Consider the following 19186-nt stretch of genomic DNA (forward strand, 5'->3'; position numbering starts at 1 on the left):
AGGAAACAAAAACACGTGAACATAAATACCCCAGAAAGTGGAGGCTAAAAGTAGCCCCGCCGGTAGCGTAGTGGTTATCGCACCAGACCGGTATTCTGGAGGTCGTGGGTTCGGATCCCACCTGGCGGGCATTTTTTCTCCACTTTCTTATTTTCCAAATTCTTTATCTTGACGTACTACATCCTCCCCTTTGCTTTCCGAGGTTGTCTTGACTGCCAATTCTTATTTCTGTCTTATATATATATATATATATATTGCAAGACTCGGACACGGGAGGCTCGAAGGACTCGTTTAATGACGACGCAACCTCGCCGAGAGGCCGTTGCGAGAAGCGATCGTCAAGAAGGCGCGAGGATCAAAGATGAAGAAGATGGTGTGGTGATCGCGTGCGCCACACTGATGATGAGTTGCTAGGTGGGATTGGCCTGTCGACTAACAGTTACGAGAGAACGATCACTCCTGTGCGCACAATATATATATATATATATATATATATATATATATATATATATAAATATGTATATATATGTAGAAATAAGGGTTGGCAGTCAAGAAAACCTCACAGAGCAAAGGGGAGGTTGTGGTAAGTCATTGAAACAGATAAAGAATTTGGAACGAAAGCAAGAAAGTGGAGAAAAAAAGCCCACCAGGTGGGATCCGAACCCACGACCTCCAGAATACCGGTCGGATGCGATATCGCACCAGACCGGTATTCTGGAGGTCGTGGGTTCGGATCCCAATTGGCGGGCATTTTTTCTCCGCTTTCTTTCCTTCTTTCCAAATACTTTATCTGTTTCAATGACCTAGCACAACCTCCCCTTTGCTTTCTGAGGTTTTCTTGACTGCCAACCCTTATTTCTGTGTTATTTCTACGAGCCCCTCATTTCCTACTCCGATTCGCTATATATATAGATATATATACAGATACATAGGTCGGCAGTCTACAACGCCAAAGGAGCCATAGGGGTGTTGTTAGGCTCTATTTTTTACTATGGTTAATGAAGTTAAGATTTTTTTAATGTAAGGAAGAAAGAAAGAAAGAAAAACACGCGCCCAGAGTGGGGACCGAACCGAACCCATATATATATATATATATATATATATATATATATATATATCTATGGGTTCGGTTCGGTCCCCACTCTGGGCGCGTGTTTTTCTTTCTTTCTTTCTTCCTTATATATATATATATATATTATATATATATTATATATATATATATATATATATATATATATATATATATATATATATATTATGTGTGTGTGTGTGTATGTATAAGAAAAGACAACTTCGAACAATGCAGAAACCACGATTGTTGCCAACGTTTCAGCAAAGAGACTTTCCTTCGTCAGGGTAACCTCTCTCCTGGCTGGCACGCTTTATATAGGGGTTGGTCCGCAGGTGAGAAGAGAAAGGGAAGTGTAATTGAGAAAGCGGATTGGTTTAGAAGTATTTCGGGGGAGATATTGGGGGGGGGGGGGGAAAGAAGGTTGTATAGTTTGAGGCGCGAAATAGGTAAGAGGGAAGTCAGCCGGGGGTTGATATTCCGGAAAAGTCTTGGAGAGAAAGGATGAGAGGGTGTTTGTTGCCCCGCCACGCGGCATACCAAAATGTTCTCAGAAACGCCGGAAGTAGAACAGGCGGTGAGAGGAATGCTTATCAGAAACTATCTGCCAGCCTCAGTTCAAAAGAAAAGGAAGAGAAGGGGGAAATAACTAGGTCCAGGAAAAAAGAAAAACAGGGAGGACAACCACACAAACACAAACACAAAAGAAAAAGCAATAACCCCACAACTGAAACGGCACATGTCGCCAACACCAACATTCCTGGAACAGACCTGTCCTGAAACTCAAAATCGAAAAGATAAAGTTCAGGGCATAACACAAAGCCGAGCAAAAAAGACACGAAAAGAAGAAATAAAATGGAATTCCAAAGAAAAGGTTGGAGGGATGCGGGCGCGCACTAAACTCGAAGCAAAGGAATGAAAACAAAAGGAATTAGGTTACCAAGTAAGGAGCAGAGGGAGGGGTCATAGTATTTGGATAAGGTATATGGAAGACAATACCTAACACTGTATTCCTTGTGAATATCGCAAGAATTCCAAGTTATAACTCTCGTAGCAGCCGACCAGAAACTACTGGTTGCATGCCCTGTAATAAACCTTGATGTAAAGTATGCCCACACATGACCACTACACAGCGTGCCACCAGCAGGGCTTGAGGCTACTACGTAAATATAAATGTAACTTCAACTATGACTCTGCTAATGTCATACAGCTTTTAGAGTGCACTGTTTGTAGGCCGCAATATATCGGACAAACTGAAACGCCCTTCCGATTACGATTCAATAATGGTCGCTCTCATGCAAAATGTTGCCCCTATTTGCCCCTGTCAAGACATGTCTAAGGTCCCGGTCATGCATTTGAACATGTGAAAGCAACAATTTTAGTTATAATATATACACAAGTGTCAGAACAAAAAATGTGTACTTCTGTCCCACTGATCTATCCATGCGCTGTTTTTTTAAATGACTGACGCAGCTACGAGCGCAACCGAAAAGCCAAGGACTGCCAAGACTGCGGGTCATAAACGAAGTAAGTTGCGAAACTGACTGTAGTGCTTACGCGAAATAAATTTGAGCCATTGTCACGATAAACGTCGATAGTTCGAGAGATGCTCAACTTCCACGCGCAAATAAAACTCCTAACTTGCGAAGTAGGGTTGGTACAAAGCCACGGAATTTTTATTTATTATTTTGAGTACTCTAAAGGGCCGTGGATTCATCTGATAAGGCGAAATACTATTCATACAAGGTATACCTCAATAGGTGCAAAAAAGACCGCACACAGCAGTCAGGCAGAACTGGGAAAAACATATATTTAGAAAAAAAAGCTAAATATAAACGACAGGAAGAAAATACACAACGGATTTCACATTTGCAGAACATAGTTCCGTTCTAAGAAGCACACATGGCAGTCGGGTTTCAACCTTACACTGGTAAACAACATGTAACACTTCTTACAAGAAGTATCAGTTGAAGTTTTACACATCGAGAAATATGCTCAGTCCATATTGGAATGCAGACAGGTCATTTATCGTTATGATCCTGTTGGTAGCTCGTTGCACACGTTAACCGATAACAAAAAAGTGGAATTTTGCTATTTTTGGTGTTTGAGAATATGGGTGACACATTACGTTCACGGTCAGGGCTATTGCACACATAATGGCATGGAAAAATATGAGCACGAGAAAAAGATGTAGCACCATAATAAAGGGAGAAAAAAAAGTAAAACAAGAATTTACGACGGGTGCTAAGCTCTGGAAGATTGAAAATCTGCCTAATGCCGATACACATTGCCATGGTGAGTACGAGTTCAGTATGCAGCGGGAATCCTTATTTTTAGTGGATTCGATACAGTCAGACAGAATACCTGTGTGACGGTTCTAAATCATTGAAGCATAATCGAAGGTTGCACGGATGAGGCAAATGTATGCGTGAAGACTAGTACCATGATTGGCGAGATATAAATGGCGCTTTAGGAAGCCAGGTTTTTTTAGTGCCTTGTTGATGTGTTAAATATGGATGGCCCAGTTTAAATAAGGAATAAATATCACACCTAGATACTTGAAAGAACAGGTTCGTTCGTTATCGAACTTCAAAACGTGTATGGAATAAATGGATTATTTAGCTTCGGAGAAAATGGCATAACCTTTCGCTTTTTTCTCTATTTTTCATTTTCCACACGTGACTCCATTCCCCGAGGATGTTTAAATCTCTTTTCAAAATTGCTGTGTCATCGGAGATGGTAAGCTGCCTATAAATCGCGCAGTCATCAGCAAACAGCCGTTTGGTAAAGATATACTGGTCGCAATTTCATTATTATAAATAAGAAATAATGAAAGCCCTAATATTGATACCTGAGGTACTGACGTAACACAACAGGACGTGGATACATTACTATTATTATTTGCTTTTGGAGAGCGACCAGATAAAAATTTATTAATCGAGTGGGTAGTTTTCACGTCTAACATTAGGCAGTTTATTTTTTGAATAACCCGTTTGTGGTTTACGCGGTCTAAGCCTTTAAAGAAATCGCTAAATACTGCATCTGTATAAAGCAACTCGTGCGAACAGTCATGTAAATCAGCGGTTATTTCAAACAATCGTGATTTTTGGATCGCGATACCAACACCAATGGTGCTTATTGAATAGGTGTTTATTTGTATCGAGGTGTGGCATTATGTAGGAGTAAAGTATGTGTTCAAGGTCTTCAGAACAAACTGGTGGGAGTGAAACAGGACGGTAATTTTTCTGACATGCGGATTCACAAGATTTATAAATTGGTTTCACATGACCAGATTTCTAATCGTCAAGGAAAGCACCCGGAATAAAGCGTTTGCTGAAAAATTAAGGAAAGTGAAAACGTCGATACGGAGGAAAAGAATTTTATCAGTTTTGAGCTGATGCTGTCAGGTCCCTGGCCGGAGCGAGGCGTGAGCCAAAGCAATGGCACGGGGCACAGCTACTTCAGTAACGATGATGGGCTAGTTTGGGTAAGTTTTTGTAGTAGGTGCGACGGTACAGCACTCGTCAATGGGGTTCGTCGGCAAAAACTTGACTAGAAACATTGGTTACAAAAGTGAGCACATTCTGTGGCGTGTACAATGGAACCTATTTCGTCCTTTGTGTTATTGCGCAGTCTGTATCTTTAGGTTTAATTACACACCAAACCTTTTTTGGATGACATTTTAGCAAATTCGGCAGCGTATTAAGGAAATAACAGTCCTTAGCTTCTTGAATAGCTTATTCTGACTCCCGAGCTAATTTTCTGTACCTATTCCAATTGCAGTCAGTGTTGCTTTGCTAGCATTTTTGTCCGCTCTTTTCTGTTCTTTATGCAAAATTTAACCTTTCTGGTGAATCAGGACGAACTTGCTTGTAATGCGAAGGAAACCAGAGGAACGCACGTATTTTCAATTTTCTTAAGGAAGTCATGAAACACTATTCAATTTTCATTAGTGCTGCGATTATTAAATTCGCTTGAAAAGGACCTCGAAATCGTAGTTAACCTGCAGCTAATTTTTTCACAACCTGCTTTATTTGTAATTTGCTTTTTGCTTTGCTTTTACTTTTTTGGAGCCTCGTTTCACTGCCTAGAATTATATCAGCGGAGCATGCGGGGCTCATTGAAAGCAACGAGTAAACCTTATTTATAATCTTAGGGAGGTTAGTGAGAGTAACAGATAAATTATATACTCTAGTTTTTCTAGGCTCGATCCGAATGGTTTGTCAATCCGTACTTCCCATTTTTGTTGGTCTGCCTGATTAACTCGTGCAGAAACGACGTCATAGTAGTATATGCGTCGTTTAAGCTTCAGTTTATTATATCGCATGCTTGAAGCGCTCATCCTTCTCTTTGTTTTCTTCAGAAAAGTCACCGAACATTTCCCTTGTGAACGGCATTTTAGGAGAAAATCTTCTAGGAGCCATATTTTAGGTTTAATGTCTGGTTTGTTTATGCGCATTTCGAAGATGGGAATTCTTCGCCTTTAATATTAAGAGCCCTATTATTAATGGGCGCGTCAAATCAGGGCGAGGCTGTCTGATTCGATGCTCCCGCTCAATGTCACCTGTTTGCAAAGTTTTTTTTAGTTGTATGGAATTGAAATCCCTAACTAATTTCTCGCTAGCCTCGTAGTCCTCTTTGTCGACTTCCACAAAGCCTTTCATTAAAAGTTGTTTCTTCGTGACCGATTATTCAAATCGTCGACAACACCTTATAGGCCACCATTATAGCACGACACCGTCATTTTAACTTCAAGTGTGTCATTGACTGCTTTGACGCCAGTGCCTATTTGGGGTACCGTAGGTAGATTTGTTTTTTTTCAGTGGCGCAAACAAAAACCCAATATCAGCAACGTCTCGCTGTATTTCTTTCAACAAAGATGTAGTGGCGTCAAAGTTCTTTTTGTTTCTTCGATGCATTGTTTCAGTAGGCCATACACATAATCTCCTTCAAGGCCAGGATTGTCTTCAATTTCCCCAGCACAGAGCAACAGCAGTGACAGGTAGATTGACAGTGCAAGAAAGCTTTGGGGCGCAAGATCAAGAGTAGGCGGGCCCTCTATATGAGGGCGTTCAGCTACCCCTATCTTATTTCTGCTGCAGTTACTGAAGGCTCTGTTACGAACACTGTAGGCTACAATGTCAACTACCTTGACTGTAGACACCACCGGAGTGTGAGGCAAAATACAACAGCCTAGGGAACAGTATGCCTTGATTCACGCGTTAAAAAAAATGCGCAGGCGACGCGAAAAACGTGAGAACTCTTCTTCGTAAAAGTACTACCAAAGAGTAATCACATTTCTCGTTTGACAAAGAAAATGGCTGCACATCTGCACACTTCGCAGCAAATTTCCTCGAAAAACAAGTGTGGTGCCATATCCTCCTCATAAATCCCTACCTTCTCTAGCCCGTCCACCTGTCACGCCCTTAAGGAGACACTGAAGTGGTTTATACACATGGCGGAATTCCAAGCGCAAGTTGTTGTCTGGAGTCTCTAGGCCATGTTTCGACTACTCTCGCTGGGTTTACGCGACTTTATTCAGTGAAAAAATCAGTTCGAAAACGCCGTATTCCTCTCTGCATCCTCCTCGCTGATTTCCGAGTATGTTTCGTATGACGTAAAAAAAGAGGGATTGGCTCGAGGGCGCTACTGCACGGCTCACAGACCCTCCAACAGAATCAGTCGACCCAGCATTTATTCAGCCGGCCACCGTCAGGTCATCACGATTCATTCGCTCAGTTGAAACTAACCCCCGGAACGTTTGTGCCAGCAAGTATGTGCCTTCAGTTTGTTAGTTTGTGTACTGTACCAAGACCCCAAGTTAGTCGCTCCACACAAGCGCCCGTGCCATGCCTCGCTGACTGGTGCGATGGTAGAAATATGGCCAAGTATAGGCGGGAGAACAGCTAGCGAAATAAATATCAATGCTAAAGAAATAAATTCAACCAAAACTTCTATTGTGCGGGAAGCCCTTTTCTCTGCTCGGTGAATTAGCGCAGCGGTCAGCACCATGATAAGGCATTCGCGGTCACTTTTCCATCTAAAAATGCAGTCGCTAGAGATGAGATGTTGTGGGAATTGGGTAGACGCTTACTGCACGAGCACTAAACAAGAAATATTCATCTAAGCTGCTTGAAATGCTAAAACTATAAAAAATGTACACTGGGTATACATTGTATATTTTATACTTCCGCGCCTGGCATCCTGGCTTGTAACCAATTGGTCTGGAGCACTAGGTCTACTGTTTACGAGTCGCAAGCCCGAATCCGCGATTGTGCATTCTTTTACGTTGATTTATTTGTTTTTGGGCGATGTTTTTTATAGTGAATTCACCATTTTTGCGCTTAATCGTTCATTGCTCCACGAGCGAGTTCGCACAACACGTGCCGACTGACACGAACGCACTGGCGAGTTCTTGTTAGCGTAGTGTGGCCATAAGCACCGACTGCTTGCTGGCACAGCCCCGAATCATCCGACCCTTGTCGAGGTGCGAACAGGCTTCTAACGATAGAGGCACGAGCCAGGCAAGCTCCAAAGACGGGACGGGGAACAGCCCATCGCATTTGAGCGTCTGCAGTGACGCGGAGGGCGTTCATGCCCTGCGCACGCCTTGGCTAGTCATTGTTACTACTCCAAGCCATGCTGGTAGGCTTATTTGACGCGTTTTACAGCCCACAACATGGCAGAATTGCGCTATACCGATTACTCGCGTATCGAGAATGGCCATCCAATGATAACGTCGGGTGCCAAGCATGCTGTTTCACTGAACCGAATCTCTTTTATTTTATTCTCAGAGTGTTTAGAGCAGGCATTCAGAACATTGGATTTTGAAATGGTGGTCGTAATGGGTGATGGATAAAGCCTCAGTAACCTCACATTTACTTATGAAGTTGTCTGGTCAAGTAACGTGGGGGAGGAATTACAAGGCATGATTACCGCACTGGACAAGCAGAGCGGAACCATGGGCCGGAAAATGAATATGCAGAAAACTGAAGTAATGCGTAATAATCTCGGGAGAGCGCAGTGGTTGGAGGTAGGTGGCGCGGCAGTGGAAGTGGTCAGAGAATTTATCTACTTAGGCGAAGTAGTGACTCGGGATCCAAACCATGATGCAGGGAAACTTAGAAGGATAATATTGGGCTGAAGTTCATTCGGCAGGCATTCTTAGATAATGAATAGCAGCCTTACCATTGTCCCTGAAGAAGGAAGTGAATAACGGCTGCAACTTACCGGTACTCAACTACGGGGCAGAAACTTGGACGCTCACGGAGAGGGTTCAACCTAAATTCAGGACACCTCAGCGAGCAATGGAAAGGAAGATGATAGCTTAACATTGCGGGACAAGAAGAGGGTGGAGTGGGTCAGTGAACAAACGCGGGTTAAGGACATATTAGTGGAAACTAAGAATAATAAATGAGTATGGGCAGGGCATGTAATACGAATGAAAGATAACTGTTGTCAAAAAGGGTAACGGAATGGATCCCTAGAGTAGGCAAGCGTGTCAGGGGCTGCAGAAAGTTAGATGGGCAGATAAGATCAAGAAGATTGCGGGGAGAAATTGGCCACAGTTAACACAGCACCGCGATAATTGGAGATGTATGGGAGAGGCCTTGGCATCTACTGGAGTGGACGTAGACAGGATGATGATGATGATGACTATTATTATTATTATTATTATTATTATTATTATTATTATTATTATTATTATTATTATTATTATTATTAATCAAAACAATAGTGCACAATTGGGACTCGCAAAGATCTTTTATTAAACATAAATCTGTGCTTCATATTTGCAAAACCAAGTAACTGGTCGGCTTTGAAATTAACATTTTTACCAGGAATACCGCAAGAGCTCCTGGAAATGGCGGTATTTAACGTTCACCAAACACAAAACATTACAGCACATGGAATGAGCAGTGGAACAGGGGAACAAAGAATCGCTTAGAATACCTCCTTAAAGGGATGGACAACCGATTTTTGCCGAGTATATATTCTCCATCCCAAATGAAAGGGCATCAATTAAAGCGCCTGGACGAGAAACGGTTTGCTGATGACGCCCTAAAAATTTTTAAATCGAAATTTTTAGATCTACGAGCCGTAGGTGTCCCTCCCAAAAATAATGCTGGCAACCATGACATAGAGTAGCTCGGCAAAATGAAATGAAAAACGATGTTTAAAAACTTGCGCCCAGCTAAAAAAGTTTGAATCGCAGGCTTTCCTGTTCTTTTATGTGTTTTTAATGCAACGGTCTATTTTCCCGAATGCGCCATCTGTCGGGATAGACGATAGGTAGAATCTGGCCTCACGTTGTAGAGGCGGGAAGTTCGATTCTCTCCGATGTGACGTTCTTTTTAAGCTGCCGTTGGCGTATTTTAAAACTGAAATCAAATATTTTGCCAGAACAGATGACCCTGACTCAGGAAGAATCGTCAAAGCTCCTTCACTGGGTCTGTTTACTGAACGCTGCCGGTGATTATGGGCATGAAGGCTCAATTAGCCACAATGAGAGCCACCCAGCGACGGCGGGCGGCGTGTCTTTAAATTTTCAAAATAATGTTTAGTATTACATATACGATGTACCCTTGTGTAAATATTGTGTTGAAAGGTGTTCAATACGTAAATAAACGTTTCAGCAGTTGCTGTAGCTGCCAGGTTTGCAGGTCACGTGACAGGGACACATATTGTAACATCAAGGTTCGACACTACAAACCGGCACCTTTCCGATTTCAGGAAGTTTGCTGCCAAATTAAAATTTTTTTCGCCAATTTGTTTAGAAATTGGTTGTGCTTACCAGGCTATATAAAACGCTCGCTTTCATACGAGCTAGCGAACATATACGCGACAAAAATCGGTTGTCTGCCCCCTTATTCTTTCGCGGGAACATCGAAAGAGAGAAGGAGAACATGAGAGTTCGTGGGGAAGAGAAGGGGAGCATTTTAAGTGGCAGAGGAAGGCGTCTATCGTAATTCGTCGACATTTGCAGAGAACTGAGCAGATACGGGTCTACGTTTTTGTATGGTAAAGATCTCTTTGCCTGCGAACCCGATTTTGCAGTCTCTGCAGCTGTGCCCATGAACCCGCGCGCGGCTGGGTTTCTATGCAACACCACCCGATAGCACTTCCTGTCACGCATACCGGTCAATTGCCCTCTCGGCAGCATTAAATCAAGTTCGCCCCGTATGTGTATAGTCTATAGACGTTTTTCTAGTGTCCCGTCCGTGCCAGTTTTGCATTAAAACGGTGTGTTGCTGCAGTGGTGAAAGCGCGCGCAAAACAGCGCCCCGGTCGACCGTGGCGCACTCTCAGTGCACCTTGCAGCGCACTCACCGCGTTTGCCCTTACGGTATATTCAAGAATAAAGTTCTGCTCTAATAATTTTTTTAACGATTATTCGTTAGCCTAATTTTCTCGCCTAAGTTAATTTTTGGCAACAAAAGTGATGTCAGTGTCGTCGGCTTGTACGCCTCTTTTAACCAGTATATATGCTTTGGACTGTGTTCGTCTGCACTCTGTGGTGAGCGAACGATCACAGGCGTCAAGACTACTGTTCACAATTTAAAAAGTCCCAAGCGAATTTCTTTGGACTAGAAAAGGCTGGAAATAAATAATATTGCCAGGAAAGGGTATAAAAAAAGTAATTTAGTATTTTGATGACAAGTGGCTCAGTAGCAAAAAGTGTCCTTTACTGACAGTGCGTTGCAGTCGATCGGTGTGCCGTAGCCAGAAGCTTTCGTCCCCGAAAGGACCCCTCTGAAGGCCTCGCACGGCACGCTAGCCAAATTTCCAGGGGATATAATATGTGCTCCCTTTAAGACGATTTCTCTCTGCCACCCCTTCCATGTAACCGCTTTTCCTCTCTCCATCGCTGTCATCTCACGCTCTTCCCCGATGAATTGCTTTTCCGTTGATGAACGGAATCCAGATTTGCTGAATACCGTTTATTTTTTTTTTTTTGCGATCGCACTGCTTGCGTGCCACCTGTCGGAGCTTTTGTTACTGTTGGAGCTACGTTCCAGCCACGAGCTACAGGCTTTGTGTTTTGTAGTAAAAATATTGTTTCAATGCGATTTTTGTTCGTCACAAAACATAGGCCTGAAATCTCATTTTACATAAACAGACACGCTAGTATCAGTTATTTATTTTGGTTATGTCTTATTTATGTCTAATGTTTTTTTTTTCTGAACAATGTTGACTACTATGGTGCAATACAAGATTTTTTAGGGAATGTTTTGAATGTAATAACTTCGCTGGAAATTATATTTCGGCCTGCTCGCGGAATCTAGGGCTAGACAGAAAAACATACAGACACAGACACAAAAACGCACGTACGTACGGGTGCGCCCATACACATACATACGCACCCGCAACCGCAGGAAACAATTCATCGTCATCGTCGTCATCATCATCATCATTCTTATTGTGTCCACTGCAGATAAAGGCGTCCCCTAAGGACCTCCTGTCATGTCTATCCAGTGCTGTTCACCTATTCCCACCACGTTTTCGTACTTGATCCCACCATCGAGCTGAAGGCCGACCCCCATTGCGTTTACTGTCTATTGACTTTCACATAAATACCGTAAAAAGTAGAAGGGCGAACAGCCTCATGGTAGTCTAGCTGTTATGGGGCATCGTCGCGCCACGACTGTCCTTGTGACAAGCGTAATATGGCGGAACGATTATCCTTTTAATTTTAGAGATTTGCTTTTATGGTTGTAATGCGAAAATGATGCCAACAATGAAAGATAAAATGAGCTGCGCGATGGTCAGCGAGTTCGAGGGTGAGAGTGACTGTGACCAGAAGGATTTCGGAAGGCACATACGTCCAAAACTTGGATTAAAGTGGTATTTGTAAGGGCGCAATTTGAGTAAAATGGGCTCTGAAGAAAAGTTACTTCGCGAATAATGGGTTCTGATTAGTGTTAACATTTACAAATTCAACGTATTTTAGCGACTAATGTCGGCAATTTTAGGCCAAAGGTGGTTACAACAGCTCGATGAGTCTAAAGGGGTACCGTTAAGATACTCACACGCGTTTGAAGACGAAGAATGTCTAAACCTACTTTATTTATGGCGGTTTAGTTGTAATTGCAATCACAGGACCAAAGATACGTTTTTAGGTTATATCAAATTTAGGTGAACTCAACCGAATCCCTTCTTAATTTATAGCACAGTAATTCAATATTGAAATTCACTCTTAAATCCGAAAGTTAAAAGGGAACATAATTAGGAACGTAGTTCATGAACAGCAATCACAAAACGGGTCCTAAAAAAGCTCTCCGTAATGTTAGGTCACAGGATCAAACTTTCGCGGCATTGACTGGCGGCGGGCTCTTTTTTGTTCCAGACTTCCACTTCGAGAAAGAGGCGGTGATATGCGTGTACGGGACGGGCTTCGACGAGTGGCTTCAATTTCCGGAGGAGGGCATGTGCGACATGACCATCCTGGACTCACTGTACAAGGATGGCCGCAACCCGTTCGAGGGCCCTTATGAAAACGACTACGATCACTTCATTAGACACGCCCGGGAGCAAACGAAAGACCAGTTTGGCCTATCTTTCGATTTCCCGTGAGTACAGGGAAGACGCGATTTTAGGCTAAAGCCTTAAAGGGACCCTGCAACACTCTTCGTGCACTGCAAGTAAACCTGCGCCATGTTTAGATTAGACCCACCGCGGTGGCTCAGTGGCTAAGGCGTTGCGCTGCTGAGCACGAGGTCACGGGTTCGATTCCCGGCCGCGGCGGCCGCTTTTCTGATGGAGGTGAAAAGCAAAAACGCCCGTGTGTACGAGATTTCGGCGCACGTTAAAGATCCCCAGGTGGTCAAAATTAATCCTGAGCCCTTCACTACGGCGTGCCTCATCTCCTGTGTTGCGTCGGCGCGTTAAACAATACAATCGAATCGAATCGACGTTTAGATTAGATTTCCAGGAACACCTGAGCCAAATATTACATGTACGTTAAGCGGTAAGCGAGCAAATCGCCGTGGAAGACGTGGAAAAACCAACCGCTCTCTCTTCAATTCTCCTCATTATCAATTCTCCTGGCATGGCGTCTACGACGTCAATCGGGCCATGGCTGTCCTGACTGTCCTATTGGCTGTCGCCGGTCAACTTCGCCGCTAAATTCTGGCATTTCCTGTGACGATCAGCCGTCGTCGGCGCAGTGTATGAACCTCTTTTATGTCTGAATTTGTCCGCATGCTTTTGGTGCTTCTTTTGTTTTGAGTGTACGCGGAGTTTGAATGACGAACTAAATATTCCACTTTCAACGAGCCCATTCTACAACAAACGTTTATTGCTCCAAAAATGCCCTACCAGCCTGAGCGCTTGCTTGCGAGCAGGCCGCCATGCCTGCTTTTTTGTGGCACCACACCGGAAATAGACCATTCTATGTTGCGAGGAAAAGGACCAAACTCCCCGGCCTCTGACATATCGAAGGCCGCCTAACAGAACGCCGCGCGCCGTCCCCATCTCTGGGAGAGAGGGCGCAGCTTTCGTCGCGTTGGCCGCGGTTGAGTTGAGAAGGAACATTTATGCGCGATTTTTAATCGCGCGTAGTTTCGGTGACAGTGAACGGATTTTTATTTTTCTTGCGGGAGTAGATTGCTGGCACAATAGACTTTACCCCAAAATACATTCCGAGTAGTCGATGGTGAGTGTTGCAGGATCCCTTTAATTGCCGTATTCTGTGAACAACCGCCCTTGTTGTAGTCGAGTGCTGTAGTAATCCGGTAAGGAAAATGTCTGCCGTTACAGAGTAATTGAAACGCATGTTTGATGTGATGCTTATGTAAATTGTAGGTGCCACTGTAGCAGCATAGTGCTTTACTTATGTTGTCATAGAGCAGTGTAAAAAAAAAAGTTGTCGTTCCTTTTTTCGTGGCACACACTTGGGGGAGACGGCAGGAATAGGGAGAGTCGAGGGGCAATGTGCCCGCTAAGCCAAATTCACAAAACTATGAATTAGAAACGTTGAAGTTGCACAAGCCCATTCCGCGTGACCCCTGAGAATGCTGGAACAGGTGTTAAACGGTTCCACAACAGCCTCTTTCTTCTTTTCTTCCTTCCATTCTTCTTTCCTTCCTTCCTTCTTGCCTGCCTTCATTAATTCCTTTCTTACTTCCTTTCTTCCTTCATTCTTTCCTTTTCTCTGCTTTCTCTCCTTTTCGTCCTTTTTTTCTCCTTTTTTTGTTTTTTCCGTCTTGCCTTTTTTCCTCCCTGGTTACTTTCTTGTTTTCTTCGTTCTGTTCTTGCTTCCTTCATTTTGTCTTTACTCCCCCCATCCTCCTTTCTTCCCCCGTTCGTTCCTGGCTTCTTTGCCTCAATTTTCTTAAATTCTGTCGCCCTCTCTCCTACAGCAAAGCTCCGCAAAGCTGCTCGTTTTTGGGCTATAATGTGCTCTACATCGCGTGTAGCAAGAAAGAAAAATACTCAACGCAAAAATATACGTGCTGTCAACTAATTGATTCATCTCTATCATGCTTATGACAACCGACACTTTGTGTTACACATTTGTCATTCTATTGTTTCATCCCGTTTGGTTTGCCTGTTGCTAGTGTGCCTTGTGGAAAGGACCACATGCATCTGTCAAGCTCCCATCTTTCATGCAGCTTTTGCTAAAACGTGTTCTCCTTCATCATTAGAGTGAAATGAAAAGGTCGTCATTATATTGTTTCCCCAAAATTTCTGTGCTATGTTATCAGCTAATCATGAGCATTAAATAGCTACGAATTCTGTGGACGTGTACATGCAAATGGACTTGCACTACTTTTCGCGCAGAGCTTTTTACATGAAATATTGGTTGGTCAGGCAAGGGAATTCTTGTAGGGATAATACAAAGATTAGGTCGATTTTATGAAACGCGAACGCTTCGCTAAGTCAGTTAGCTGAGAGAAAGCGTAATCTTCTTTGGAACGCCAACGCCTTGCTAATGCAGGTTGCTGAAAGAAAGCTTAATATTGTTACTTGTTTCCCACAACATCAGAATCCGCTTTAAGTGCAAGGCATACCTGCCTCGTTGTAAAGTATAGTCTTAATGTCTCGGAGCACAAGCTTTGCAATGAGTAAACCAAGGCTCTTAAACTTGTTGTTTTCTAGAAACTACAAGAAACTGGATGATCTCATGGCCGCAAACCAAGTACCCGAACTAATCCAGGAAAGATGGAGTGACCGCATCTTCCACTATGCGATGATCGACATCTCGCCCTACGAACTGTCCGAGTCAGAAGTGACGGCCGCAATTACCACGATGAAGGTAAGAAGGCAAATTGGTGTGCTTTAAAATATAACCTAAGCGCGATACCACACCGGAGAATACAAAAGAAGCATTTAGTCACAAAAATTCCTTGACGAGGTTTTCAAGATTAGGTGGTATCGAAACGTGAAGCAATAAAACTTTGTGCACATAATTTATTGCTTCATATTTTTATTGAAATGTAAGAGGGAACGATAGTCCTCTTGAGCATTCATGGCGGTTATCCCTAAGAACGAAACATACATTCATCAAATCAAAACAAATCAAGTTTTATTTATTAGCACATGTACAGTGGCGAAATTATTGAAAGTCACTCGGAAAAAAAAAGCATGTAAAAACAGCTGGACGAGTCCCAGAGCGCAGTAGCAGCTGCTGTAAGTTTGGCGGGAAATAACAAAATGCACTTATTCGCTTGTCGCAAAAAAATAATTACACAGAAACAATTTTACAATACAATGAATAATATTCCACCATACTCTAAATTCATAAAAATATTATATTTTGAAAGCGTCAAACACATTACTGAAAACAACATTCCTGAGGTGAGCATGACAAACATTCCTTATACGGCTGTCATTCTAGTTTGAAGTTAACATTATACAATGGAATTCTTCGTGACTAATCCTGTCACATTTAGCAGTATGTCAGTGCAATCGGTTAAGCACTACAGGCGTGTTGTAACTATGTAACTGTATAAAGTAGTCGGTGCGGTTTTGGGGAACAATGTTGATCTCGTTTACTAGTTCTACCTGTTCTGCTTAGTGATAGTTACTGATAATTCCTGATAATTCAACCTGATAATTTGACTAAGAAAGTGCGACCAGGATTTATCTAAAAATGAAGCTAGTAGGAGATGGGATACTTCTACAAGAATCTGAATGTTGATGTTGTGTTGTTCAAATAACCACTGGGTTATTAGACGCACACACTTCGGTTTCGATATATTTATCTTGCAGAGGGTGCCTGTTATCAATAAAAATGTTTTATTCAAATACATATTCGATAAAAGAGACGTTTAAACGTGAGGCCCAGAGGATGTTTTAAACCGCGTGCGACCTTAGCGGGGACTGTGTTCTAAGAGCAGAGCGCTTGGTCGCCTTGTGAGACATTCACTGCGTCAAGCACTGCGTCATACATTCACAGAGATACAAAGCGCATGCGCGGTAGGTGATGTGCGTTTGTGTTCACGATAATGGCTTTAGAAGCTGGCTTTCCCTCATTACGTTTTTCCGCGTCCGCGCGAACGCCATAAAATCCGGGATCCTGGCCATAGAAGCTTCGATTACAAAGTTGTAGCAAAACATTGATTAAGGGGTGAGAGACAAGGTTAACGCGTGGAAAGGCGAAGGGGACCGGTGGGCAAAACGTTGATGGATGGTTGACGCTGATTGCCTAACAGGTGAGGAAGAGAAGGCGACAGGTGGCGCGTTTTTTTTCTTTCATTGTGTGTCTCACAGAAAAGCCGAAATCAAAAGGCACGAGAACACGATAAAGAGCCACTGAATAGAATAATGCACGCCGAGCTCGTTTGGACTAAAATGAAAAAAAAATCGATGTTAAGAACACCGTGGAAAAAATATATACAAAGGGTGATAAAACCTTGAGACTGGCCCGGCCTAAAGTGGCGCCCAGTGCATTAACTAACCAAAATAAACTAATGCGTCTCCACACACACCAACAACTCCGATAAGTTCGTTTACGTTGCCCGCAACTGCTCCGCTAAAGATCGTTTTATCTTCTCCGCTGAAGGAAACGTCCGCGGATTAAATTCTGGAGTCCCTAGGCAATGTTTCCACAACACTCGCGAGTTTGTGTTTAGGATGGACGAGGATGTGTTTAGTAGAGAAATGAAATATAAAGTTCTGTTACCCTTTATGCATCTCATTTATCGGATTCTCATCAGTTTTTTGTAAGCAGCACTCTTCCTGATTGGTTCGGTTGCGCCGACAGCGCGGCCCGAGAACTGCGTAGTCGCCAGAAGTTGATGGTAAAGTGAAAACAGAGCGGCCACGCCACGAACAAAGTTTTCGCCACGAACAAAATGAATCCGTTTGGTTAGTTTGTAGACCGTATTGCGCTCAATGAACTCCACCAAGTCAAAATATCTCCAGACTGACTTTGCTCAACCGATGTTCTAAGCTATGCGCTCCACTAGTACTCTTCTAGAAAATCCAAGGTCCATTATTTTCCTGGGAATAATGAGCAATCTCCAACTAGATATCAAAGAAATATTAAAAGTTGCGAACCATAAGACCAAGATACTACAAGGGATTTTTTGGGAGGCGGAATTAGGTTACTGGCCTGCAGTGTCACCACACATTGGCGATCTCTTTTCTGGTTAACGAGCCTAGTCGCTGGTGATCATGTATTATTGGGAGGTAAATAAAATGTACTGCTCCGCCGTTATTTAGGACGTGTTCAGCTTAGAACCCCGGTAGTTGCAATTTAACTGGCAACCACCAATATACAAAATAACGGGGTAGGCCAAGGCGTTGTACACCTGTTATTTCTGAGTATTCCCGTAGCTCAGTCGTATGATCCCTACCCGACTAGCATCTCACTAAGTGGGTTGGCATCCTAGGCCGGGTTTTTTTTCCTAATTGACGATTAGTCGGCCGTCCACCACCACCGTTTTATTACTAGTTCTGCTGGCACGAGACAGATGAGCTAAGCGGGGGATAGAGGTGCGCAAAAAATGCCTCCCAGTTGAGCATCTGTGACGGTGCGAAAGGCGTTCGCGAGAGCATATGCCTCGGCTCGTCCTTTGGCGCTGAATGCACCATACGCAGTCGTCGAAGCAGAATTATGCACCCATTCTATAGGCGGCAGCATTAAAGAATATCGACATACCGACTCCCCAGGTTTCGATTATACGCGACCAACAATAACGTCGTACTCCAAGCATGTTGTTCTAGAGAAGTGAAACCAAAGCTTATGTGGACAACTTATCCACCTTGTTATCTTGTTAAAGCACATAGTTATCCCGGCTAAAAAAATCCAGGACAACTACTCGCGGCACGGGTGTGGCTCGCAAAAGAACGAGAGTTTGTTTCTGCTGAAAAAAAAACAGTTTACTCAAGCCCAAATGTGTAGGCACGAATTTGAAAAATATACTTTGTCCAATACACTATACGAAAACTAAGAATCGCTGTGCGTCATTTCTGCAGTTCTTTCGGCAGCTGCAGGTGTAGCACCGGGTATTTCTTTTCTTGTTTTTCAAGCTAAATACTGCCTTCGCGACCGGAAAAAGAACCGAGTATTATTATTTAGGCCGGTGTGTGCAATAGAAATACAAACATTAGTCGACCAACTCTCTTTATTGTCCCTCAATGAATGGTTCCCCGGATAACGCGAAACGGTTCGGGTACGCGGTCCCTGTTCTTAAAAGACCTGGGGTTATGCAACGGAGTGAGCACAATAATGAAAATACGCGCTGGCGATGAATCAGGGCATGTGTTCCGCCATTAGCAAAACATTCAACAATATATTAGATTTTAAAGGTTTATTTTATACTTGCGTTTGCGTAGTGCACAAAAAGCGCTTTCCATGGTACGCTTCGTTGAGTGTCCTTTCATAAAGATGGAACATTCCTCGTTCCAGAAACTGCGAGGACTGCTGCAAGCTCAGGCCGATAAGACTAACGACACGGACGCCTTCATCGCCTTGGGATTCTCGCCAATCACCAATCAGTGGAATCAATATATTTCAGCCATGCTAAGGCAAGTTATTCATGTCGTAGTTTTTGCTGATTAAGACCGTGTGTAGTCCGTAAGTACCCCCACGCATATTATCAAACACACACTAACTGTACACCTTCACATGCGCGTGCGCACGCGCACCCGAACGCGAACGCACACACC

General features: G+C 43.3%; 1 protein-coding gene across 1 annotated transcript in view; it reads left to right on the forward strand.

Annotated features, from left to right (window-relative positions):
• The window catches only part of LOC144159863 (uncharacterized), a 28511-nt gene extending 9432 nt beyond the window's left edge, over positions 1-19079 (forward strand). The window contains exons 3-6 of the mRNA XM_077691526.1: positions 2543-2596; positions 12417-12639; positions 15170-15326; positions 18927-19079. Of these exons, the coding sequence (XP_077547652.1) occupies positions 2543-2596; positions 12417-12639; positions 15170-15326; positions 18927-19079 (587 nt within the window). The remainder of the gene's footprint in view (positions 1-2542; positions 2597-12416; positions 12640-15169; positions 15327-18926) is intronic.
• Positions 19080-19186: the final 107 nt, after the last annotated feature.

Source organism: Haemaphysalis longicornis, unplaced genomic scaffold (genome assembly GCF_048455015.1).
Source record: "Haemaphysalis longicornis isolate Haplotype H1 unplaced genomic scaffold, Haemaphysalis longicornis Haplotype H1 scaffold_10, whole genome shotgun sequence".
Classification (NCBI taxonomy): Eukaryota; Metazoa; Arthropoda; class Arachnida; order Ixodida; family Ixodidae; genus Haemaphysalis; species Haemaphysalis longicornis.